At 34.8% G+C, this 26,021-nt stretch overlaps 1 protein-coding gene and 2 long non-coding RNA genes across 9 annotated transcripts in view; 2 read left to right on the top strand and 1 right to left on the bottom strand.

Annotated features, from left to right (window-relative positions):
* Nucleotides 1–8,589, top strand: part of LOC144972795 (saccharopine dehydrogenase-like oxidoreductase) — a 50,474-nt gene extending 41,885 nt beyond the window's left edge. For 5 of the 6 annotated variants that reach the window (XM_078914468.1, XM_078914445.1, XM_078914481.1 and 2 more), the window contains 4 exons: nt 547–603; nt 4,912–5,026; nt 6,613–6,694; nt 6,941–8,589. In XM_078914468.1, coding sequence (XP_078770594.1) covers nt 547–603; nt 4,912–5,026; nt 6,613–6,694; nt 6,941–7,037 — 351 coding nt within the window. In that variant the 3' untranslated portion in view covers nt 7,038–8,589. The remainder of the gene's footprint in view (nt 1–546; nt 604–4,911; nt 5,027–6,612; nt 6,695–6,940) is intronic. The other variant, XR_013645433.1, reaches the window with a different exon arrangement.
* A 425-nt stretch (nt 8,590–9,014) lies between these two features.
* LOC144972822 (uncharacterized) lies at nt 9,015–13,794 on the top strand. The gene is made up of 3 exons (XR_013645437.1): nt 9,015–10,602; nt 11,622–11,801; nt 12,130–13,794. It is a non-coding gene; the product is annotated as an uncharacterized LOC144972822 (long non-coding RNA).
* A 1,883-nt stretch (nt 13,795–15,677) lies between these two features.
* Nucleotides 15,678–24,126, bottom strand: LOC144972829 (uncharacterized). 2 transcript variants are annotated; one of them, XR_013645438.1, is made up of 4 exons: nt 23,945–24,126; nt 19,502–19,614; nt 18,899–18,975; nt 15,678–17,571 (listed from the first exon to the last, which is right to left on the bottom strand). It is a non-coding gene; the product is annotated as an uncharacterized LOC144972829 (long non-coding RNA). The 2 variants fall into 2 exon arrangements; XR_013645439.1 differs by lacking the exon at nt 23,945–24,126 and adding an exon at nt 20,850–21,039 and having other exon boundaries at nt 16,987–17,571.
* Between the last annotated feature and the right edge of the window lie 1,895 nt (nt 24,127–26,021).

Here is a 26,021-nt window from a genome sequence, read left to right on the forward strand (position 1 = left end):
CCGCTGGGAATTAAATTATTGATATGCAAATTACAACAAATTAATTTCATTGATAGCTCAAAAACCACTAAATTGACACCTCTCTTATGAGCAGTCTTAAGAGGATACATTATTATCAACCACGGCATATGATGAAAGAAACCTTTGCTTTGCTTGTGGTGAGGGAACAATTTTCATATTTGTGTTAGCAACTGAGCAATACCATGAAATATTGCAACAATTAATTACCATCAGCGGCATCACAGATTCCCCCTGACCGCTACCTGTTACACCCATGGGCTGACCCCACTAATGGGGTCAGGTTGACCTAGCACTGAAATACCACTCAGAGGGGAAAATGCCACGCAGTGAGTACATCTAGCATATTGCAAATATGGCGAAATACTCTTACATAAAATCACTATTAAAATATATATTGAAAAACATTATGTGATTATCATCATTATTATTATTTTAGTTTTCATCATCATGCAATGGAATGTGATTATGGAAACAACTTGTATTTATCAAATACTCAAACCAATTTCCACCATTGTCTTTTTCCAGTTTCCCCACATTTTTTTGTTTGGAATGTTCAAGAAGGGTGGGCCTTCAAAGGAACAGGTAATGATAACGTTGAAGTGGTTTCCTTAAAATCCCTGGTAGTCAGGAAGCAAGAAAAATATTCACTGATAGGGGTCCTCTAACCTCCTATGGTGGGTAGTAGATCATTTGCTGTGTCTTCTACCCCCCTATATCCGTTTTCTGAGTTGCTTTCTGTCTTTGTCTTGGAATGGGATTACTCGGTTTGGCCTGGCCATTTCCAAAGTTCTTGGCTGATGGTGGAAATGGTTAAATGTATAGTATTAGTTTTGGGAGAAATTTTTTTCCCTTGTAAATCATCTCTCTGTCATGTTTTGATTGTAATATTGCAACGCTATGTTTTAACTCTAAAGACGATTGCTCACCTTTTTATCTGAAGGATTTTATTAATGATTACATACCATCTCGTAATTTAAGATCGTGTGATCAGCATCTTTTGCGCACCACAAAAAGGAGGAACACAAAATTAAAAGACAGAACCTTATATTGCATAGCTCCAGCAGTTTGGAATTCTCTGCTAGTAGTAAAAAGTCATCTCTTTCTGTTATATTTAGATGGTATATAGAAAGAACCAATTGAGCATTTATTTATTTTTATTTTTTTAAAAATAGATTGAAGTTGAAAAACAATGGATAAGTAATCTTCATAATATACCACAGGTTTAATTACATTATGTTTATAGTGTCACCTCAACATACTTACCCTAATTTACATTTTTATAATAATTCCATATTCTCATCTTTTACATGTTGTTGATAATATATTTTATATATTGCATGCCATGCATATTGTGCGGCTAGAGTTATATTGTATGGTACCAGCGCTATTTAAATAAATGACATTATTATTATTATCATTATTATTATTATTATTATTATCATATTAGAAGAGGAGTTAGGCAGGGGTGTGTTTTGTCTCCAGATTTATTCAACCTCTATAGTGAAATGATATTAAGAGATATCGAACATAAGAAGGGGGTGTGTATTGGAGGAAAGAATGTAACAAATCTGAGGTATGCAGATGATACGGTTCTACTGGCAGAATCTGAACATGAACTACAAGAATTACTGGATGTTGTAGTCAGGAGTAGTGAAAATATGGGACTGGAACTGAATATATCTAAAACAGAATGTATGACGGTATCTAAAAATAATAACCCACCAGCCTGTGTAATAACAAGCAGAGGACAAACAATACAACAAGTTGAATGTTTCAAATATTTAGGCTTCAATGTAACATCCAATGGAAAATCAGATTGTGAAATAAAGAAAAGAATAGGTATGGCGAAGAATGCATTCAACCAGCTGCATACAATTATGAAAAACAGGAATATTAGCATGAAAACAAAAATCAAAGTCCTGGATTGCTATGTACTGTCTGTGCTGCTATATGGTTGTGAGAGCTGGACCATAAACAAGACCATGGTTAAAAGACTGGAGGCAGTGGAAATGTGGTTTTACAGAAGAATGATGAGGGTGTCATGGATGGAAAGGGAAAGAAATGAGGAAATTTTAGAAATGGCAAACAGAAAAAGATCACTGATAACAAAAATCATCAAACGCCAAATGGAATTTTTAGGACACATTATCCGCCACCCTGGTTTGGAAATACTCGCCTTGACTGGAAAGATGAATGGAAAAAGAATAAGAGGAAGACAAAGAATAACGTATTTGAAAGGGATAAGAACTTGGACAGATGAAGCTGAGAAAGGTGGCGCTGCTTTAATAGAATTGGCAAGAGATAGATCAGCTTGGCGGAAGATGACCTCTGACGTCTGCTTCAGATATGGAACTACATGAGATGAGATTATTATCATCATCATTATCATCATCATCATTATTATTATTATTATTATTATTATTATTATTGTATTTTATGTTTTGAACATATCTTGTAAACTTTTGACTGTGTTCCTTTTAGTGGGAACCTGGGCTGGTGTCTGAATGAGATGTTTAGGTGATCTCAAACTAAATACATTGATGGTGTGCTCTTGGAATATACTTCTGTTCCCTTTATGAACAATTTCTCTTTGTCTTACTTTTTCTTGAGTGCTTTTACTTGTTGTTTTCTTCCTTGTTGCAAGTGCTGTAAAACCTTTAGAAACTAACACAAAAATATTCACTCATGCAAAATGCTTAATTAAACAGATAATAGATTATTATCTGCCATTTGTGTTTGCTATAAATTCCTTCCGTTCACATCTTTATTGCAATTTTAGGGAAACATACGTAGTTCTGTAAGTTGCTTGCTGGATCAACTGGAATAAAATGTGTTCTGTCTATTTTCATTATGTATCCTGCTTTGTGTCATATTTTCTTCCTAAAAGAGATGTACAGTGCACAATGGAATGCCCGTAGAAATCGACGCCTTTAATCCAAGCAATGTCCTTTTTTTTTTTGCTCTCTTTTGTAGCTTTGATGAATTTATGAAAACGTTTGTTAATCTTGTAGATCTTGAGACATTAAGTGTAGAATGTTTTTGGCTTTCACATTAATGTCAGCATTTTAAAATGTGAATTTGTTATGATGCTCTAGGCAGTTAAGTTCTGGCCAGTTTATATTGACGCTCGGTATATATATATATATATACAGTAGAATTACTTTAAACCGAAATTTTGGGGACCTTCTAAACCATTTCGGTTTAAAGACATTTTGGTTTAAAGCAAGTTCCCGTTTTGCAATGTTTTTCAAGGGTAGTAACTATTTAAGGAATTTGCTCATTTAATCGCATCATGTGTTTCCCGTTAATGGAGTTGTTGAATAAATGCCGTCTTCGTGACCATTAACATTTTTTTTATTATTTGGGTGTGTTTTAAAAATATTTTCGGGGGTTTTCGTTTTCAAATCAAAATTGTTGAAAGAGTTGAGTTCGGGATGCCGTGTATTTTACATTATATCTCCGTCTTGATCAACTTTTTTTTCATCAACTTCACGTAGTATTTTGATTTTAAACTCCAACGTGTAGTGCTTTCTTTTAGACGTCTTTTAGCAAAGCTAAAATAAGATCGAAAGTTCTTGTGCGATAATTGATAATGAATGATGCGCAGCTACTCAGAGGTGAAGTGAAGTAGAAATGAAAAGTGAAAAGGCGTGTAAGTGCTAAGCTGTCTACTACACATATCTCTTTTGTTGAAAAGCCATTAGGTTCAAAGGCCTAATTACATCGAAACCCCCCCCCCCCCCCTCACACACACACACGTTTAACCAAAGTGGAAATGAAATGGCATGTCAATTGTCGTGTTGAAAATCCAGTCAGTTCCAAAGCATCAACACACGAGCGAGAATATCTCGTTTGCGTGATTCTACACCCCAACTCCCCCTCTTTCCTCATTTTTCGCCTGCCAGTCACCCGCTGTCTTCCTTTTCCAGTCTGTGCGATTGTGGTGTTGGCCAAGCCCAAGTGCAGTGATCAGTGACATCTATAGAGTATATGAAGTCCTAGGCAGTGATTGAAGTGTTTACCTAACCCCCACCACCCATCACCCTCATCTTATACTTACGCTCTTTGTTTAATATCGCCGGGCATTATTACGTGTGGCCTCCTTCCCCAACTTTTAAAGAAAAATAGAGAGAGAAAAAGGGAAGGTGCTCTCAAGTTGTTTCGGTTTAAAGAAAGTCCTGCTTAGAAGTATTTCGGTTCATCGTAAGAATTAGTACAAAGATAATGAAGAAACTAGTACAATTTATTAAATTCTTTGCGGTTTAAGGTATTTTTCGGTTTAGCTTCTTTCGGTTTAAAGTAATTTTACTGTATATGTATATCTGTTTTCTCTTAACTTGTTCTGGATTGAGATTGCTATTTTCTTCATAGTCCTGGCGGGCATCCTAAGCTGGGAGGGATACAGTCAAATGTTTACAACCTTTTTGTAGAGATATTTTTTTTCATTGTAAATCATCTGGCTTCCTTATTCTGGTACCGAAATTACCTAATAATGCCGTTAGTGCTGTAAAGTTCCTAAAACAAAAAAAAAAAAACATTATTATTATTATTATTATTGTTGTTGTTGTTGCTAGTGGTGGTAGCAGTAATGTTGTAACAAAACTTTATTTTAAATTTTGCTAAATAAAGAGACATTTGAGAAGCTAGGAAAAAGTTATAATAACAATTTTAGTAACAGGATCAGGGGGGTGGGTGTGAATCATTAAGAATTTTTTTTTACACTTTACTGATTGAAATATAATCAGGCAGTTATGATTTTATAACACGTACTACTATTTATATTTCTTAGTTTCCAAATTATTTCTATTCCGTGTATTTTGTCCACCATAACAATACCTTTATCAAACGAATACCGCTAAGAAGCCACTTGTTTCTTTTATACTGTTCCAGATTGAAGGCACTACATTCTCCATGACATTCGTTGCTCATGGTTACAAAGAGACCATCAAAGATAGAGTTAACAAGAAACCAGATAAGACGATCATTACCAAATTGGTTGGACCAGGTGGGCACTTCTGTTTGTATTGTCCTGTTTTTTTGCAAATCTTGCTCTCATACTCATAATTTTTATTTTTTGCCAATCATTGATTATGGTGATTTCTATTTACAAATTATGTTTCTCGTGACAATATTTTTTTCTTTTAATGTTGTAGATCTTAAATATGTAAATTTACTCCAAACAGTGAATGGCTGTATGCTTTGGAGAAAAATGAGTAACTTCTGACTCAAGCTGGTCCAACTTCCTCGTATGTCTTCATAAATGATATATGTTAATTTCTCAGAACAGGGCAGTCTTTTTACTTTATATTTAAATAACATAGGGTAAATTTGTCTCTAGGGTTTATTGAATAAATTATTCCAATTCCAAGAGAAGCCTGGAATAACCCAGGCATCAGCCACAGTGCAGCCCGTGAATATTCAAATTATTACTGTGTTAACTTAATTTTTCAACTTTTGTATGCCATATTATATAGTGTTAAATACAGTCGACTCCGCTTAATCGCACACCCTCAGGAGTTCGAGTTAGTGTGTCGATTAAGCGGAGAAGCTAAAAAAAAAAAAAGCATCTAGTAATCGTGAAGTGTTGATCACTTTCTATTCTGTGCTAGCTGTTTATAAACCCTTGTCTCCATTCTCGCCAATGTTGGTGGATCATATCAAGCATTCTTCTTGAATAAAGCGTTGTAGTTTGCCCAGCATGTCAAGTTTTTCAGTGTTTATCAAGGGTGGTGTGTCACACTCTGATGACTCATCCTCATCAACATTATCTTGACGTTGTCTTTTCTGTGGCTGAACGGAGTCCAGTAGCTCCTGAAATAACAGTTCACCGCTGATGCGTACGTTATTGTTGTCCATTGTAATGAATCGATTGAATCATTACTTTTTTGTGTATTTTAAAGATATTTTTCTCCAATCAAGATGGAATCAAGGTGTAGCAATTAAGCGGAGAATGTGTGTGATAAGCGGAGTGATTATATAGCAAAAATTCCGTTTTTCGGGAATGTGTATCATATAAGCGGAATGTGCGATTAATCGGAGTGAACTGTATAAATCTTAAAGGTAAAGGGTTATTGATAATGGACGCATAGTATTATGTTCATAAGTTAAAAAATAGTAATGAGGTTATACTCTTTCAAGTAAGGAAAGGCAGTACATTGGACAGGTTGGAATCCCATCAGTATAAGTATAAACTTTCCCGAACTATCTGTCTTGCCATTTTCTTATCATTGTACTTTATCCGTAATTTTCTAGCATTGTTTCAAATGTGGATGCTCACAAGACATAAACAAAAGTTTGGTTTATATTATGATCGGTTGCCAATGTAAAGTCGGGGCCCAGCGGTTTCTTTGTACTATTGTAAATGTAGTTTGCAGTATAATTCTTGTATTTTTTAAGGCCTCTTTTCAGTCAAATGTTGATTGGGTAGCTAGAACTAGTTCAACTGTGGCTTTACATTACAATAACTCAAAGTCCTAGCTTCGAAGGGCGTCATGTCCTTTTCTATCAATAGAAAAGATAAACCGCTACTACCACTTTTGGTAAATACAGAACTAAATTCAATCTCATTCAAATACTTATCATCATTTTCAGAGCCGGCATATGCTTTGACTCCAATCTGTATGGTGCAATGTGCTGTCATTTTGTTGAAAGAAAAAGACAGAATTTTCCACAAGTAAGACTAAGGAATTTCTGTTTTTGTTTTCTTATGTCATCAAAAATACAATGGTACATGCCCTAGATCCTTCTCTTTTAAAGGCCTTGGTTATACAATTATTTCTATATAGGTGTCTCTCTATGGTTAACCTAATACGATAAGTAAAAAGAGCTGTGAGTATTATTATATTTTGGTTATATTATGATGTTCTTTTGCTTTTTTTTTTATGACTTAATTCATATGCTTGCACTATTTCCAATTCAGGGATGGAGGAGTTTACCCACCTGGTGCAATTTATGAGGGCACGACTCTTGTGGATCGTCTGCAAAAGCACAACATTCTATTCTCCACTATTGAATAAACATACTAATGGCCAGCTTTTCAATTTAATGACGGATGGCTCATATATTCGCCTTTAATATGGTATAATACTCATTTCCTTCCTTAAGATCCATATTCATGTTTGATTTGCCTTTACCATTACTTTTCAATTTTAATGTTAGATTTGAAAAAGAAAACTGTTATAAGTTTCAGCTAGTCTATGTAATGACTTGGAAAAAAAGAAAAAGAAATTCCTTCTCACTGAACCTGTACTTCTATACGCTTACCTAGTCAAAACATATCCTGTTCTGGTGATAGTGTGATATTCTACATTGCTTTTTATTGATTTATTTATAAAACTATTTTTTTTCTCGTGTAACCTATAAAATTTTTAATAATATGAAAGTGTTTGACATTTTAAATAATTTGAATGTTTTCAATCATTTACAAATATTTACAACATAACTAATTGATATGCAAATTTCTTTTTCTTTTTTATTCTTTGAGCAAAATCTAGATACAAGTATTACCCTGCTATTTAGCACCCACACTAAATATCACATTATACTCCTTACTTTTTTAGAACCATTCCCTGTAAGAAACATAAAACTAGGCTTTCAGTGGTAGAAATACAATCATTACTGAGAAAATAGCAAACGTTCATGGTGAGCGAAATATCTGTTATCATCAATTTCCTGCCATAGCCAAAACAATGTAGGTGACCAAAAAAGAAAAGAAAATGTTTCTGTGTCATAATTATAGATTACATTTTAAATGTCTGACGGGTGTGAAATAGGGTTTTCATCTCTGTGTCTGGAATTCTGAAATTGAGCCCTCACTAAGTTAGACACTAAGTCATCGTGTAATAGAGAACTTGTTCCCAATTTCCAAAAGCAAGAGTATATGAATCCTATTTCAAGAGCTTTAAGCCTTCATTTAATCGCTTTACGATTCATTTTGGTGATTTAAATTAGTTATATCAAACCCTGGGCAGTGGATATATACTGGTCCTTACCAAGCAGCATCAAAAACATTCAATAATTTGCAATTTATTTATTATTTAGATTTATGATGTTAAGTTTGCTTATATTGTTCGGGTAACATCTCGTCACTTGAGCAAGTGTTTTTTTCTGGGTTTTTTTGTTGTTGCTGCTATCTACTTTTTATTCTGAACATCTGTTTAAATCAAAACTACCTTATCTCTGTTGTCCAGGTAACATCTCCTCGTCATTTGAGCAAGTAATGTTATTGTTGTATTTTTTTTTTTTTTTTGTTGTTGTTCAGCGGCATTTTATACAATCTAAAATATTAACATTCATTGCCCCCCCCCCCCCCCCCCCTCAGTGGGCCTTGGCAAATTAATCAAAATTTACCTGTCCACTGCGATGAAAAGTGGTTGTGTTTATAACAGTTTCAGTTGTGCCTTTACAGTCTTTGTTCCTTTCTCAAATGGTGCTCACTCCTCATATCCAGCAAATGTTTAATTATTAATACTAATACAACCTTTTTGTTGACTAAAGAGTGCCAATGACTTATATGGATATAATTTGTACAAGAGATGTGGATTAAAAAAATTGTCATTACATCCTCAATATTTTACAGTGTTGAAATTATTCATATAAATATAAAGATAGATAGATACAAGAGTAGGCCGATATTATTTACAAATCACCAATAATAAAGATCATGGTAAGTTTGTAGTCATAAACAGATTATTACTGGCACTCTAAGTATACTAAGTATTTTCCTCATGGCGGATAGAAGTTATACATGCACGTATTCAATTTACTGTCATTACACAAAGGCATTAACAATCCATGGAAATGATATGAAACAATAAGAAATCACGATGCCAATGATAACAATAATAATAATAATAATAATAATAATAATAATAATAATAATAATAACAAAAGTAATGCTTATGACAATGCTAATAATAAAAGTTCAACATTCCTGTCAAATAAAGAAATAGAAATAACACACTATTAAATTTTACTAATAATTTTATTTAATTGAAGCGCTCTCAACGTGAATCGGGAGGCGAATGACGTTGAAGCAAGGTGAGCCACTAGTTTTATCCTATCTCCCCACGCAACCAAAATGTGCGTGCGACGGCGCGCTGCATACCACAAGACGAACAAAAGGAGACCATAACAGAAAGTGCTATTTAAAAAAAAAACAAGGAGTATGAAACCATCATCTACATATTGTTTCAACATGTACTGCCTACATATCTTAATGTTGGCAATGCAGCATTATATAATCAAATGTAATATATTTGTTCCAATATTTTGCATGCAGATTACTACAAAGAAACAGCGCTTCGTTGACAGACGAAATTGTTCATGTTATCGAAACAATGTTCACTTCATTGTGAGAAAAAACACACGTAATTCGTAATTGGAAAATAAGAGGTTGTGCTTTAAAGAAAAAATATTATACTTTGAACTTGTACCTAGCTGTTGTCTTAAAGATTACTTTTTTGAAGAGTTTGAATGTCAAATTTACTTAATCTGTTGTTAGGTCTCTACCACACTATGGAAGTTTTAACCGAAGACAAACTTGTCCCATCCCACGGTACCGCACTAGGACAAGACTGCTGTAGTCATACTAAGCAGTTTACTTGCACACCAGGCCTAGAACGCGTTCTCAAGCTGAATGAAATTGAGGTTGCATGTGCCTGTGCCTTAATACTTCGAAAACAGGGAAGAGAAAACAATATTGGGTGTATCCTTAAAGGTGAATTCTAAAATACATAGTATAGCTTTGCTTTATGCTGATCTCTAATGTTACCCAGAAAATGTTACGGCTACTACAGAAATAGCATTGCTAATTTTGACCACGTTCTACATCTTGTTGGAGCAGCTATCACTTGTCAAGACACACGATTCAGGAAGACAGGAGAGACTTATGCTTTGGTAATTATAAAGATATGCAACCCATCATCTCAAAAGGCAATATGTTGATTTGTATCAGAATATTGGAAAGTTACTTGAAAGTTGAAATGATCAGAAATATGATTTATAAGGGTTTTTAAAAGTATTATTATTAAGAAGCTGTGTAATGTCTTCAATAGGGCAAATGTACTACAGTGCAGAGTGGATATATCGACAACGGTTAAATCGACATCATGCTTATATCGACATGACATCAAAGTCCGGTTTTTTGGGGTTTTTTTCGCTACGTATATAACATTAGTAAATCAGAATTGCCCACATCAACCTAAATTTTACCACAAGACGGTTATATCGACGTTGTGAACCATTGATACCGACAATAATTTGTCTAAAACAATAATTGCCTATTTGGACAATAAAGATTATTATTATTATTATTATTAGGCTACGCTTATTTGTACTACCACTGCAAATAACGCCAGAGCTTATTTGTACTCTTACTAAAAATAGAATTTGCGTAATTACTAAAAATATGACATTTTATACGGATAGAACTGCAATATACAATGAATTATCTGGAATGGAAGTCAAAAAGTGACCACTTCATCTCATCACAATCACATTATAACTATTATTACAAGTTGATTTTGACGGACTTTGGTAATTCTTCACTCTTTTCAAGTCACAGAATACTCAGTTTACAAGGTAAGCATACGAAATGCACATTTTAATTCATTTCTTATTTTTATAACTAAACATGCTTTGGGGTTGTGTGTTTGTTGATTGTGCATCAGCTGACGACACATTTGTCGCTACCGCGAATTACTTAACTTTATTACTTTATTTTGTGAAAAATAACAATAACAGGGCTTTAAAAAAATTAAAATACTAATTCCCCCCCCCCCCCCCAAATAATTTAAATCATCCTTCCATGTCAGGCGATTAAAACCAGGTGTTTCAATGTTCGATCCCCAGCGAGGCGACCAAAAGATACTAGATATTTTTAGAAGGCCCTGATCCCCAGTCAAAAGGTTGCTAATTTTATCACGATCAAGAGGTTTCGAGTACTCACGACATTCCAGGCTCAGGGTCCTTTAAAAAAATACTTTTCATTCAGTTATTGTTATTATCTTTATTATGGCCGACACATCGTCCATACTTTTTCAAAACTGTTTTTTTTTTTTTTGGGGGGGGGGGGGGGGGGGCTGTTTTTTTATATCGGAAAATTGGGTTTTGTATGTTATGTTCATGGAGAGAGAGAGAGAGAGAGAGAGAGAGAGAGAGAGAGAGTAATATTTTATAATGATAAGATATCTGTAGTGGTAGTATTATTAGTAGTTTTGAAATGCCTATGATGATGACAATGTGAGATAATTATATTAGTGTGATTATTTTTATTATATTTTTAAAAATTACGTACGGCTATGTCGTAGTGGTATGACACTCGCTTTTGGACCGGAAGGTCCTGGGCTCGAGCCTCGCTCGGCGCATAGTTGAACTCTTGGAAAAGGCACTTTGCTCACTTTCTCTCACCGGACTCAGTTGTAAAATGTGTACTTGGCCGTTAACTGCGTTGTCTCTGTCCGAAGAAATTGTAATATCGCCTAACAGACGGTATGTCCCGTTCAACATCCGAAGTGTTGCTGTTATAAACTTTAGCATTGGCATGTATGTGCCTATTTCGCTGTAGTGAATTTAATTTAATTTTTTGTTTTCATCGACAGCTAACATGAAAGAACACTGTTGGCGTTACTGGTGTCCTGACAATCCATAAAGATGCTGGCTCAAGGGCTATTCTGGCAAGGTGTGTTAAGGCAAACCTTTGCCTGTGGCAAAACTCATCAATCAGCAAACCATCATCTGGGCCAGCAGACCAGAGTGTCTGCATGCACTTTTTGACAATGGTTAGTAATGTTTTCAAATCTCCATTGCGCCTTTACATTTTTTATTGGTATTGATAAATAAATGCTCATTTTTCTAAATGAAAATGGCAAAGCATCATTTGAATTGAATTACTACTGAATGTATTAACTTAACGACAGACTATAGTTTGTTGCCAAGAGTTTTGTTCTAGGGATGTAAAACCAATGAAATTTCAAGTGTGTTGGTGTGAATAATGATCATTTTTTAAAAATTGCTATGTCTTTGACAAATGCATTTTATGACAATAATGCCATTTCCAAAAATTGCTAATGAAATGTGTCTCTTTTTTATTTCAATTTTTCCATCCAGAGCAGGATCAACCCTCTTTGTGGAACTACAAAAAAAGTGGTGGCAAACAAGTAGTGTTGACTTTTTCTGTAAGATTTTCAAGGGTTTGGGAAAGCAAATTGCTTTTTATTCAGAATTAGTGCACTATTTAAAGTTTTATTGTCTAAAATAGAATTGATTTTGCAGTTCAACTTGACTAGATATCTAATTTTATACGACTTGTCTCTCAAGTAGAATAAAAAAATGAAAAATGAGGATAGCGTGCCATATCATATTTTGAAAAATCATTTAATATATCTAGAAATCATCTGTATAACCTATTGTATACAGTAAATAATTAGGTTTTGTGATTATAATGATGAATTCATAAGGTATGACATCATATTTGACCACAAAATTATTTTATCTCTGGGCGTAAAAAAAATCAATTTTACAGCATTTTTTTTTATCTAAGGGGTATGGGTTAGTGAACTGATTATAATTTTTTTTAGACTTAGATCAATCTACAAAATTTTCGTTTTCTTGTCCTATTACGGTCATATTTTGAAAGTTTGATGGATCATTTCTTTTAGTTGTCTGCAAAATCAGCCTTTTAACTTTATGTCAAATTATAGAAAAAGCTTGCGCTTTCTCAAATGTCTGTTTTATGTCATTTGTCTGATTTTCTAGCAATCCTACCTCAATCATTTTCCTTTAAATTATCTTCAAATTTATTCAGAATCTTTTCTATGATGTGTTTTACATCATGATGTGCGGGTGGTTGGATGGGAGCATCACCCTTGAATCATATACCTATGATGTTCGCATGGGTGTACGATCCGATAGTGATGTCGTTTCTTCTTCTCTTTACTAGCCTATCCTGCTTCTTTGGTTTGTGATTGTATTTTTGACAGGGGATATTTTTTTCCTGTAAATCCTCTGCCTGTTTGTTCTTGGTTATTTATAATTTAGCTTATGATATCTTTAGGTTATGATTTTGATTGACATTTGTACTATTTTTGTTAGATTGCTTGTTTTTTTGTTTCAGCGGTCTCTCATATAACCTCAATTGTGTTGGAAGAGACCTAAAGCAACAAACAAACAAAAAAAAAACATCATGATGTAAGTGTTTGGGGGTAAATTAAAATTTAGCAATTTTATAAATTTTAAAATTCATTTGTTCCGCGCTAAATTTTCAGTTGAAATCAAATAAAAATTCTAAAAAAATTATTCCAAGAGTTTTCATGATATAGCTATTTATGAAAGAAACATTGTGTTTAAATTTGAAAGAAATTTTTATGCTAGTTTTTGGTGCATCTATGTTAGAAATTTTAGGGTTTTACGTCTAATTTTAGCTTATGTTGCCCCTTAAAAAAGTTTTTTTTTTTAATTGTTATTTTTGGTGTTTAGCATCAAATTATACATTACATTATTAGTTCATGAGATATAATTAAAGAATTTTAGAACTATAAAGCATATTTGACCACTAAAGTAATTTTTTGGTGAATAACAGCAGATATTAAATTATTTCGCAATTTTTTTTCTTAGAGGTATGGGTTAGCGAATCGTTTATAATTTTTTTCAGAATTTGATCAATTTATGTTTTCTTGTTCCATATTGGTTATACTTGATGAATGTTGGCCTTTGTCTGCATAATTAGCTTTATTATCAAATTAAAGACAAATTTTTCATTTTCTCAAAATTTCATTGTGCGTCATTCTCTGATTTTCTAACATTCACATCTGGATTGTTTCCCATCAGATTGTCTTCAAATTTGGTCAGAATTTTTCTTATGATGTGTTTTGCATCATGATGGTTGGGTTTTGGGCTAAACAAAAATTTAGCAGTTTTATGAATTTTTAAATCAATTTTTTTTCCTGTCATGTCACACCAAATTTTCACTAAGAAATCGAAAAAAAAATTCTGAAAAATTTATTTTCAAGACTATTGCTAAACCTATCCATCTTGTTGTAAGAAACATTTTGTGTAAATTTGAAAGAGATCTGTTCGTTGTTTTTTTCTGCATCACTGTAAGAATTTTTGGGGTCTAATCTGAGCTTATATTGTCCCCCCTGGTGGTAGGGATTTGGTGGCTAATAGTATTAGCGCTGGTGTTAGGGACTCAGTAATAGCCATGTCGTAGGAACTCAGTGAGTAAAAGCACTGGTCGTTGGGACTCGATGAGTAAAAGCGCTGGTCGTTGGGACTCGATGAGTAAAAGCGCTGGTGGTAGGGACTCGGTGAGTAAAAGCGCTGGTGGTAGGGGCTCAGTGAGTAAAAGCGCTGGTCGTAGGGACTCAGTGAGTAATAGCGCTGGTCGTAGGGACTCAGTGAGTAAAAGCACTGGTCGTTGGGACTCGATGAGTAAAAGCGCTGGTCGTTGGGACTCGATGAGTAAAAGCGCTGGTGGTAGGGACTCGGTGAGTAAAAGCGCTGGTGGTAGGGGCTCAGTGAGTAAAAGCGCTGGTCGTAGGGACTCAGTGAGTAAAAGCTCTATGACTCAGTGAGTAGAAGCGCTGGTGGTAGGGACTCAGTGAGTAAAAGCTCTATGACTCGGTAATAGCACTGGTGGTAGGGACTCGAAGAGTAAAAGCACTGGTGGTAGGGACTCAGTGAGTAAAAGCTCTATAACTCGGTAATAGCACTGGTGGTAGGGACAGTGTCAGTGAGTAAAAGCGCTGGTGGTAGGGACTTCGTGAGTTATAGCACTGGTGGTAGGGACTCGGTGAGTAAAAGCTCTATGACTCAGTGAGTAAAAGCGCTGGTGGAAGGGACTCGGTGAGTAATTGCACTGGTGGTAGGGACTCGGTGAGTAAAAGCTCTATGACTCAATGAGTAAAAGCGCTGCTGGTAGGGACTGTTTGTGTGTTTATTTGTTTTTGAGGGTTTTACGGCGCTTGCAACACATTAAGGTCATATCAGCGCCAGTAAAAAGGAAGAAATGGGATAGTAAAAAGTTAGAGAATTCAATTAAAGCACCCAAGAAAAGGTAAGACAAAGGGGAATTTGTTCAAATGGGAAACAGATGTAGATTCCAAGAGCACACCATCAAAGTACTTAGTTTAAGATCACCTAAAAGTCTCATCCAGACACAAGCACAGGTCCCGACTAAGAGGAATACACTCAAATGTTAACAAATCAAATATAATATGTAAATAAAACATAATACAGTACATAACAGAGAGATGATTTACAATGAAAAAAATATCATCTCCCAAAACTAACTATACATTCGACTGCTTCCCTCTCAGCCAGAGGATCCGGCCAGGACCAGGACAAAACCAAGTAATCTCATTCCAAGACAAAGACAGAAAGCATGTTGGAAAACAGATATAAGGGGATAGAAGACACAGTATGAACCCCCCTGCCCACATTGGGAGGTCAGGAACCCGCCCAGGTGGTAGGGACTGGGTGAGTAATAGCGCTGGTGGTAGGGACTCAGTGAGTAAAAGCGCTGGTAGGAATTCAGTGGTGTCACTGATTTTATGACATTAGAATATAAAGAAATTTACAACTACAATCAGACTAATGATTTTACAAAAGGTCCCCACAAAAAACTATATCTTTAAATTATTAAACAAGTCTGTTGATTAAATTAAATTATAATTTTATTTTAAAAGATCAAGAAAATGTCAAAATAAAAATGAAAGTTTTGACAACCAACATGTACCTATTCCGTAACATATAAAGACACACAAACAAATCTTGTCTTCTTGCTCCTCTGTAATCTTGACACAGCATTGCTCTGATATTTCGTGAAGATGTGTAGCATGAACACTACTTCACTCTATACCGATCACGACCCAACAAGTATTGAGAACAACCATGCTTCTCAAATTTGTTTTACATACAGGACTTTGCACTATCCTTTTGAATCTGGATAGAGACTTGACCGACTCAATTGTTAACGGGCACCTTTTTACTGTCACACTCTTTTATTGGGATGTGATATTACGACTTATAATGTCCCTTTTTATTTCGTCACTGACCGACCACCTTTGAAATTTTGATATTCTACAACACAGTGTTTGGTCTCCTGTGTTATATTTGTTTTATTCTGTACCGACCTGTATAACACAGTTTCTGCCTTCTCTGTGTTATATTTTTATTGGGACATATAGTAACAGATTTGCCTTCTCTGTACTATGAATTGGTCACCCGTTCACGGACTGACACAGTACAGTAGCCTGCACTATGCCTTGCTATCTTCCGGCCCCAAACGTACTTCACACAATCAACCCTGCATTATGTGAAGGATAGCTAGTGACGTTTGGCGACTGAGAGACGTTGTCATCACAAGATAGCATAGCAACAGGTTTGAAAAATACCAACTTGTGGTTGCCTAAAGCTAATATCCCATTGAGACTTAAGCTCGTTCTACAGTAACGTGACAGCCCCCACCCACGTTAAAAATTTACTTTTTTGGTGGTTTATTACATGAAAATAAATTTTACAAATGGACAATGAGTAAAGGTATTAAGGGAATTCTGTATGAAATTTCCTGTGTAGAGTCACATTTGAAAAATTTCGCAGTCTAACTGTCTCTGTCGTGTCAAGGGCATCTTTATGGTCGCATGTCTCTGTTATCTGGAGTCCCTGTCTGGTCAGTCTGTGTGTCCATAACGTCTTTGGTCTCTCTGTCTGGTCAGTTTGTGTGTCCATAACGTCTGTGGTCTCTGTCTGGTCAGTCGGTGTGTCCATAACTTCTGTGGTCTCTGTCTGGGCAGAGTGTGTATTTATAATGTCTGTGGTCTCTGGTCAGTACGTGCATTTACAATGTCTGGTGTCTCTGAAAAGTCAGAAAGAGGGTTAGAATGGGGATTTGTCTGTATTAAGTCAGTCATGTCAACAATGTCAAAGTCTTTATCTTCAGAGACAAGAGTCAAAAATTGTTCCAACTGGGAGATTCTTTGCAGAAACTGATGTTCTACCATAACTTGAAATAAGCTATTGATCCTGTTTGTCACTGAAGATACAATTCGATACAGTCCTTCCTGTGTATTTGTCACACGTCATACTGGTACAATGTCAGTTTCAGGTTGGTCATGGATTTCCAGTCTTTCGCCCGCCATGACCCTCATCATCTATGCACATAATATTCACAAGTGGATACAAATATCGATTTACTTTGTATGTTGCATCCATAACAAACACATCACAAAAAACACTCAAATCACGCTTCATTCTTCCCGTTACTTAAAACAAATACTCAAAACCACCATCCTCATTCACACTGAACTTTGTTACACCTCCTTCCTCCTCTATCTCTCTCAGTAATTCCTGTACCGTCTCACCGTCCGTCCTGTCAATATCAGTCTTGAACAATCTCCGCTGCAAATCTTCGACATCTTTAGGCAATACATTTTATCCTTGGCTTGATTGAATGTATTGCCTAAGTTGGGTTGTGGACACCTTTGTTTTAGCCATAGCCTTCACTGTCTCATTCACGAGGGGCAGGCGATTCTCCGGATAAAGTGAGGATGGCTAAATGTAAAAAGAAAAAAGATTAAAAGTACAAAATTGTATGCAATAGCATTCAATTCAGACCTGCCAGCTAACAAAACAATAAAAAGCATTTTATTTTTTATTGACAATTTAAAGACAAAAATCTGCATATAAACCCATAATGCACGAGTTGTGTTTGTCACTCTAAAATACTTGAATGAACTAAAATGCAACAGGCGCTCATCAAATTCAAGGGTTAAATGAATGACTGCAGAATTCCCAACAAACGTCGCTTCATTGTCTTTCTAACATTTCATGGCATACAAAAACGCAATAGAGTGGTCACCATTTATAATTAGTCCTCAGAAATCAAGCACTTATAACTGCATCGTACTCATAGTCAAAGTCAAATTTTATTTTGAAAAGTCTATGGACAACCATCAAATCTTAAAATTCCTTATCTGGAACAAAAAAAAAAAACAAAGACAAAAAAAAAAAAAGACCCAAAAAAATACCACCACCTAGATCTGCTTATATTGTCTTACAGGACTTAATAGCGCTTACAACACTATAAAAAGGATGATGATATGGTGACTGATTCAATAAATAGGGAACAGTAGATTTCACGAGCACCTCAAAGATGTACCAATTTTGACATTACCTCAAAGTCTCACCGAGACACAAGCAAAGGATCCTGCTAAAACATTTACATAATGCAATAATATTCAAAACCTATAACAGTACATAACAGAGAGATGATTTACAGTATAAAAAATCATCTCAAGAAGAAAGGTACTGTATTTGACTGTCTGCCTCCCAACTAAAGACCCCCGCAAGGACCAGGAAAAAAATGAGCAATCTTAATCCATAACAAAGACAGGGAGCAACATGGAAAGGGAAAACAAATATAAGGGATAGAAAAATGTGAACTCTCTGCCCAGAACCCTTCCAAGAAATTTTTTTTTTAATAAAAAAAAATACAAATTCTGGAACAGTCAATTTTGTCACAAGCTGGTCATCATCTCTCCATCTCAGTGCGCCACCTTGAATGTATCGTAATAAAATATGAGTTGGAATGGCTGTTGTTCTTTAAACATTTGGTCCTGGTGTCAACAGTGCATTTACCTAACTAATCTATTACTATATATTACACTCAATAGTGGGAGGGGGGAGGGACAATTAAGGTACTGAAAATATAAAGTAACAAGAAAAGAAAAAATAATACATATTTATAAAAAAAATTGAGTCTAATTGCGACTAAAATAGAATTTGCAATTAATTGCTGTCAAGTGTAAAATTTTCGGCAGCGAAAAACTGCAGGGACAAAATGTCGATGGAAAATAAGTATAAAATGAATGAGTCTTACCAATTTATCGCATGGGTGATTTTCATGGTTGTGATTAGCCCCTGTAACCCTCAGAAGCCAGTATTAATTTCAGAGTCCTGCATGGTAAGAAAAACTTTTTATTACAAAATAATAAAATTATCCACAACATAGTATGATAAAATATTAATAGCGTTGTCACTTGCATACCTCAATTGTGAAGGATTTCAACATGCAGATTATAGAGCAATTGAAAATAAATCTTAATAAGACATTCAATAATAATACTAATCCAGCGCAATCAGATTTTTTGAACAAATCAAGTCTTTCACTTTTTAAAACTGTTCTGGTAATAGTTGAACTATTGTCTTGCTGTATTACATCGTGCAGCCCGCCCACTGAAGACTGTAAATGAGCTGCAGATAGGCACACATTGCCTCTTCCTCTGGATGTTTTAAAATTCAGAATCAGTTTGATTGCTTTATTAAAATTGTCTTGGCAATCAAGATAGAAAAGCTGATGGTGATAATTTACTTCCGAGTTATGCTGAAATATTATAACCTTGTGCATATAATATTTTCATTTTTTTTAAATATGTAAAAGTAAAAAAACACCTCCTGCCCCCGTCCAAAAACAACCTCCTACCTCTGGTTAGGGCGAACTCCTTTGCTTGAAGTCAATTGCTTTTTGCCCTGCTTGCATTCATAGACACAAAAGTCATAAATTAGCCAACTTTCCTCAGGGTGATATGATGGAAGCTGAAAAATACGGAATATATAAAAGATCATAACATAAACACCTAAATATTAAGTTAAAAATTGCAATATTTTCTCCAACTGAGACAAAGGTGTTACAGTTCAGTACGTTAGAAGAATAAGAAAGTAAGTCGAGAGTTTTCTCGAAGAACTTAAATTTGTGACGTGGTACTCAAATCAGGGACTAGGTCAAAAGCTGAATGGCACAAATGGAAAGCCAAAGGCATGTTGTTTTCAATATTTAAAGTCAATAAAAATTCAAATTCTGTGCATTCTAATATTAGGCAAACAACTACAGACCACACTAAATTGAATTGTATTAAGTAAAAGGATCTTGTCACATTCAATCAAGCTGTCATTTGAGAAAAATTACTTCATTATAAATTGAAGTTCAGATCGCATGTTTGAAGCCGTATTAGGAAAATTCATGTATCTGTGTATAAGCCAAGTTTCATCAAAATCACAGTGGCAACGAGTGTCTAATATTTGCCACCAGATACACTCGTAAAATTTGAGTGTAGGCCTATTTAGCAAAATCATATATTAGGAATGGTTTATACTACATCATAAAGTAGCGCATGCCCGTCATCATCCTGCATCTTTTTTATATATATAAATATTAAAAAAAGAATTGAGCTTTCATAAGCCGCAATATCCACCAAACATGCTCAAAGCACTTTACAAAGGATCCATGACTAGCAGCAACACGTAACAAGTAGAACGTTAGGCGATGTTTTTCTTCTGACAGACAACGCTCTTAGCGGATAAGAAATCATACACATGAGTACAGTGAGAGAATGTGAGTCCTTGATGAGGCTCGACCCCAGGACCTTCCAATCCGGAAGTGAGTGCCACACAGCCGCATATATCTTGGCTGTTCTTGAGAATTTGCCAAACACCTACAAACTAATTAGTAAAAAGAGGGGAGATGGGCAGAAATAGACAGACAGATACACACTCAGAGAGAGAGAGAGAATAATATCAGTTGCCTGTGGTGTCAGTCCGTTTAGGAGTGAGGTGGCGGAAGAAGTAGTCTAGCATTAGTACTTGGGTAGTAGTAGTAAGTAGTAAATAGGGGAGGTCTTCTGCACGTTCCTTGAGCTAAGGAAAGTATTCCTTCAACTAACCTTAAAATAAAAATAAAAACATTGTACATTTCCAACACTTGGACCTGCACTATGACCTATAACTAAAACTAACAGACAAAAAAAAAACCCGCTAAGACTCCTCTCCAGTACCTTTCAATATTTCAAATTGAATTATAATGGCTGCGGAAAACTAAAACAATGGTCATATAAGGAAATTTACAAATCAATCAAGTTGTTCTACAGGTTTTAAAATGAAAATATGAAGTAACAAGATATCACTCTAATATAGTGACACCTAACTAACACTAGACATCACACCAGCAGCAATGCTGAGCGGAGTAATTTTACTTTTTTCACTAGCAACCAAGTTGCCACATTGGATTTTCTTTCTTTACTTTTTTTTTTAGTGTTCTGCTAATGTGCAATCTACATTTAAAATAAAAAGTGGCATCTTTCATTTCTTCTAATTCTTAACAGACACGATTATGTCCACTTCACATCTCAACAACAGGGACAATTTTTTTCACTTCTTGAGGCAGTTTTTTCTTACTTCTTTTAAATTTCATTTTTTTAAAGCTTCTTTATTGATTTGATTATAAGTTCTATTGTTCTTCTTTTATTATAATTTCATTGTCAATATCATTTTCATCCGTCATCAGCATACTTTTACAGTACTTTTACCATGTTATTCTTACGCTCTTACAGTTACAGTACAGCAGAGCGATACCTAACACAGACCTTTAAAGTGCTACTAAATTTGAAAAATTAAAATAAAACGTTTGACAAAAGATCCACAGTTCAAAAGCTAAAACAATTATAAAGTGAAACTACCTCGAGGCTCGAGGAACATCGGGGGTAAGGTCTCCCGCCCATACTGGGCACTGGGGGACTGGAAGTCTAGAGAGCTGCGCCGGTGGAACCCGTAATTTAGTTTCTTAAACGGTTCCGATCATTCAGGAGAGGAGTAGTACCTATCTAGTTGTAGTTATTAGTAGAAGAAGAAGAAGAAGAAGGAGCATGTTCAGGTTCAAGTTCAACCCTCTTCTTTAACTTCTTAGTAGGCACTTGCAAGAATTTTTCAAAATAGTGGCTATGGGTATTAATTTAGCGTAGAAAAATAAAGGGGAGTGAAACATTAACTAGAGTGAAAAATTATCGCTCTGTCTCAACTGGTTAAAAAGTTATGACCGTTTATGTGGTGGAAAATCTCTAATTAATAGGAAAAAATGTGACAAAAGCACAGCATCCCAATGGATAATCACGTATAATTCAGAAACAGCTTCAGATACAACTTTCAAATTTTTACATGTGGTAAATCAACATCTCTGTAATACATTGCAAACAGAAAATGAATTATTTTGAGAAAGAAAAGTATAGTTTAGAGCTGAGACAGCTGAAATCAAGGAAAAATTAGGCAGTTTAGTGAGCAGCAGCAGTGGCAGTCAAATTTTGACCCAACTCGCCCATAGGAAAGTTGTGACTGGAAATTGCCGTTCGCGTTTTAGGGGGTTCAATTAAAGATGCATAACTTCGTTATAAAGAGGAATATCGCAGATATTTTGGTATCATTATTTTCGTCTTTCAATTTCCTTTTAAATGGTGCCAATTAAGGAAAAATCCCATTAATATTTCCAGAAGTTATATGAAGTTAAAATTTGGCAATTTTCAAATGCATTTATTTTTTTATTTACCGCGTGTGTTTTTAAAATTTAAACGCTTGTTTTTAGAATAACATCTAAACTTTATTCATGCCAAATTTCAGGGCTCTATATCGATGCGCAGACACCTTTTAACTCTGCGCCGAAATGCCTTGTTTACATTATCTTCTCATCATGGCTGCCGGGCGATATCGATATCCATATCGATATTTTAAATTTAGTTATGTATTATGTTAAATTTAGTCCATAATATTTTCAGTACTATTATTTCCTATGTTTTTATTTTGAATACATACTTTCCAACTTTATTTATAGGCATTTTAAAGTTTTTGTTTTAAAAGTTTGTATATTTCTTCTCTTTGTGAAATTCGATATTAATAATATCGATATTTTAAAAATACCAATTGCTTTAATTTAATTTTATTTTACTCTGCCATCAAGTCATCAAGTTTCTTTCCCATATGTTTAGATATGTTTATCATGTGTATCCATATTTTAAAGGCCTTAGCCTTAATAATTATTATGGTAAGAAGTTCTGTCAGTTTTGACACCCCCATACATTGAGAGAGAAGGGGGGGGGGGGGATAAAATTATATTAATTGTCAGTTCAAATGATGTAATAGCAATAAACCCAAAGTGGTTCAGCAGAATTTTTTAAAGTATTAAAAGCCAGAACTTTCCTTCTAATTATAATAGGGAATCTGTTTCAATTTATTTGAACTTTTTCAATCTACCATTTTATTTGATTTATATGCAATTAAATTGCCATAGATACACAACATGTTTATATCTTTTCATTTAAATACTCTCAAACCCTTTTTTATTCTCTAAAAGGGTAATTATTTGCAATTGTTTCAGTGAGATATTGGGGATAAATCCAAAAGTGATAGAGCAAATTCTTTCTTACGTCTAGCCGAGTTTTTGATTATGTAACATTTGCGTCATATTATGTAATAATGTGTTAATTTGAAATGTTTATCTTCCTCTTTATTAATGTAAATGCATTGTCCTCGATAAGACGAACATTTTGGTATACAATATATGATAAGAACTCCATATTGACTGTTTTAACCATTTTTTATTAACATCACGCGTTTTCGGTCACAAGTTTGCAATGGTAATTTTGGGGTAAAAATCGGTCTGAAATTTCAGACTTTGAACTGCCGTAACTACATTTCTAATCAAGATAGAAACAAAATTCAAACTGTTTTGTAATCTGTGTTGCCAGCTCTTTCATATGACATTGGTTTCAAGTGTGTGAGGTACATTTAGAATTTCTATTAAACTCCCTAGAAAAATAGATCACGACATGCAAATGAATGGCCGATTGGAATTTTGGAAAAGTCAATAATAAAATATTTATTCACATGAAGATAGACCAAATACACCACTGAATCGGCGTCATTTAGTTGTTTACTTTGAACTTTTCAAAATGAAAATAGACCTCATGCAAGCAAAGATATGAACTGACAAATGTTTGAGGTGGTGTACTCTTCTTAGTTGATAGAGTTAGAGTTAGAGTGAGAATGACGAGAAATGAGTTGCCACTTAATTAAGGAAAAAAATTGTCGTATCTAGTTTACTTACCTTCTTTGTTGACTTTTTAATAAAAAGTACATTATTCTCATTTTCGAATGTTTTCAAATTGGAGAAAAGATGAGAATGTCTCGTTTACCGAGAGGGCCATTTTTTTTTGCTTCACACTTCTCAAAGACAGACCGCGAAAAGTGGAGGCTGGGGTCGGCTGGTCCTTGAAAGCTCACAAATGCAACTTAAAACGCATAAGAGTGCTGGGAGTAGCTACAAATAGGTAAAGGAGCGGTGGTTTGCAACTTTAAACACATAAGAGTTCTGGGAGTACAAATAGTGAAAAGCGGTAGTTTTCGCTATTTGTAGTGGTAGTACAAATAACCACTTCGTTATTATTATTATTATTATTATTATTATTAAAAGAAGAATGAATACATTATATACAGTCAAGATGTCCTGTCCCGGGTCGTGTCAGTTTTTCTTGGTACTGATACCAGTAATGGAATTCCCCAAAATCAATATTACACAGCTTTCAACCAAATACACTAAAACCTTGTTATACCGCCAGGAACAGGACCAATAGATAGCTGGTGGTATAACGTGAATGGCGGTACAAGGAGAGCTGGACAGGGGAAGCTATATTATTTATTGTCGTAGTAGACTTCTAATAAATGCATTGACGTTATGAAACGATGATGCCCAATATGTTGTTGTTCTTCTTCTTATTATTATTATTATATTAAAATAATAATAGTAGTAGTTGTAACAGCAGCTGTAGTAGAGTAGAAGTTGTGTTATTGTTATATATTCATTATTATTATTATTATTATTATTATTATTCGTATTATTATATGTATTATTATTATTTTATTATTATTAGTAGTAGTAGTAGTAGTGGTAGTAGTAGTAGTAGTAGTAGTAAAATAGGACTCTCGTAGTCTCCGGTAGTACTAAGACACACCTACAAACAGAAACACAGCATTGTGGGTCTAGGCGATGGTGTGTGTTCTCGCACAGGTGCCAAGGCATTGGTGTTACGTACGTCAAACGGTTTTGAGCTGGCGGCATAATGAGCTATATTTTCTATGTTTAAATAAGGATTTTACTCTGTCAAGCGTTGGCGGATGGCGGTATAACGAATTATTTCATTGTTTTTACACAGAAACCAAACCGTTACACAGCAAAAAGCAGGCGGTATGCGAGAATGGCGGTACAATGGGGGGGGGGGGGGGGGGGGAGCTGTACTACAATAAGGTTAAAGTGTAGGCTGATGAGAAACGCTCCCCACATCACCCACTATGTGCAAGACGGTCTGTCTTTGTAAGCTGCCCTGGCCAATCCTGGTCTGAGTGTTGGTAAATGAGTCAAGACTTCTTATCCCCCTCTCCCCAAAATCACTTTCTTAATTTCTCTTATAAACAATGCCAATGCTCAGCTTCTCGGCTTCGATATTTTCGGAAAGGTCAACGCCACTATTACTGGTACTTCAGTGTCGATACCACTCGACAATAGTTAAATTTTAGAAGACGCCATTATTGCCAATGTGGAATCAGATTGAGGAGAGTGCATCATTGGGACCAGTTTCTGTCCATTCTTTTTATATATTTTTTTTCTGGTCTTTTTTTCTTTAACTTGGTTTTTTATGTTTGTTTTGGGTTTTTTTTTAGTGTTTTTTTTTTTAATAACAAATGTTTCAAACTCTTTTCATCAGAAATTATACACTGGTCCGTGATTTACCTGAATTAAAGTTCAAAATAAATTCTATATTTCTTGAAAGTGAGTTTACTTGTTTGATTTTTAGGTTAAAAAAGCAATAAAAATTCACTGTGTATTGTCCTCGTGAATTTCTTATACAATGACAACATTTATCCGTAAAAATAAATCACTTCTTCTATACATTAGAAACAAAAAAGTCGTCCTTCAGAGTTATGATTATTGTTTTTTTGGGATTTTTTTTGTTTGTTTTGCCTTCTTTTAGTTATAGGGGTTTACAGTACAGACGATACTTCAATTATTTCACCCTCCCTCCTAAAAAGAATTGTGATCTAGATATCGAGCAGCAAATAAAATATGAGACAAAGGGGAATAGTTCAACAAAGATTAGAGGTAGATCCAAGAATGATATCCTTGTTTT

This window comes from Berghia stephanieae, chromosome 1, assembly GCF_034508935.2.
Source record: "Berghia stephanieae isolate SIO BIC M18660-M18661 chromosome 1, UCSD_Bste_1.3, whole genome shotgun sequence".
In the NCBI taxonomy this organism is placed as follows: domain Eukaryota; kingdom Metazoa; phylum Mollusca; class Gastropoda; order Nudibranchia; family Aeolidiidae; genus Berghia; species Berghia stephanieae.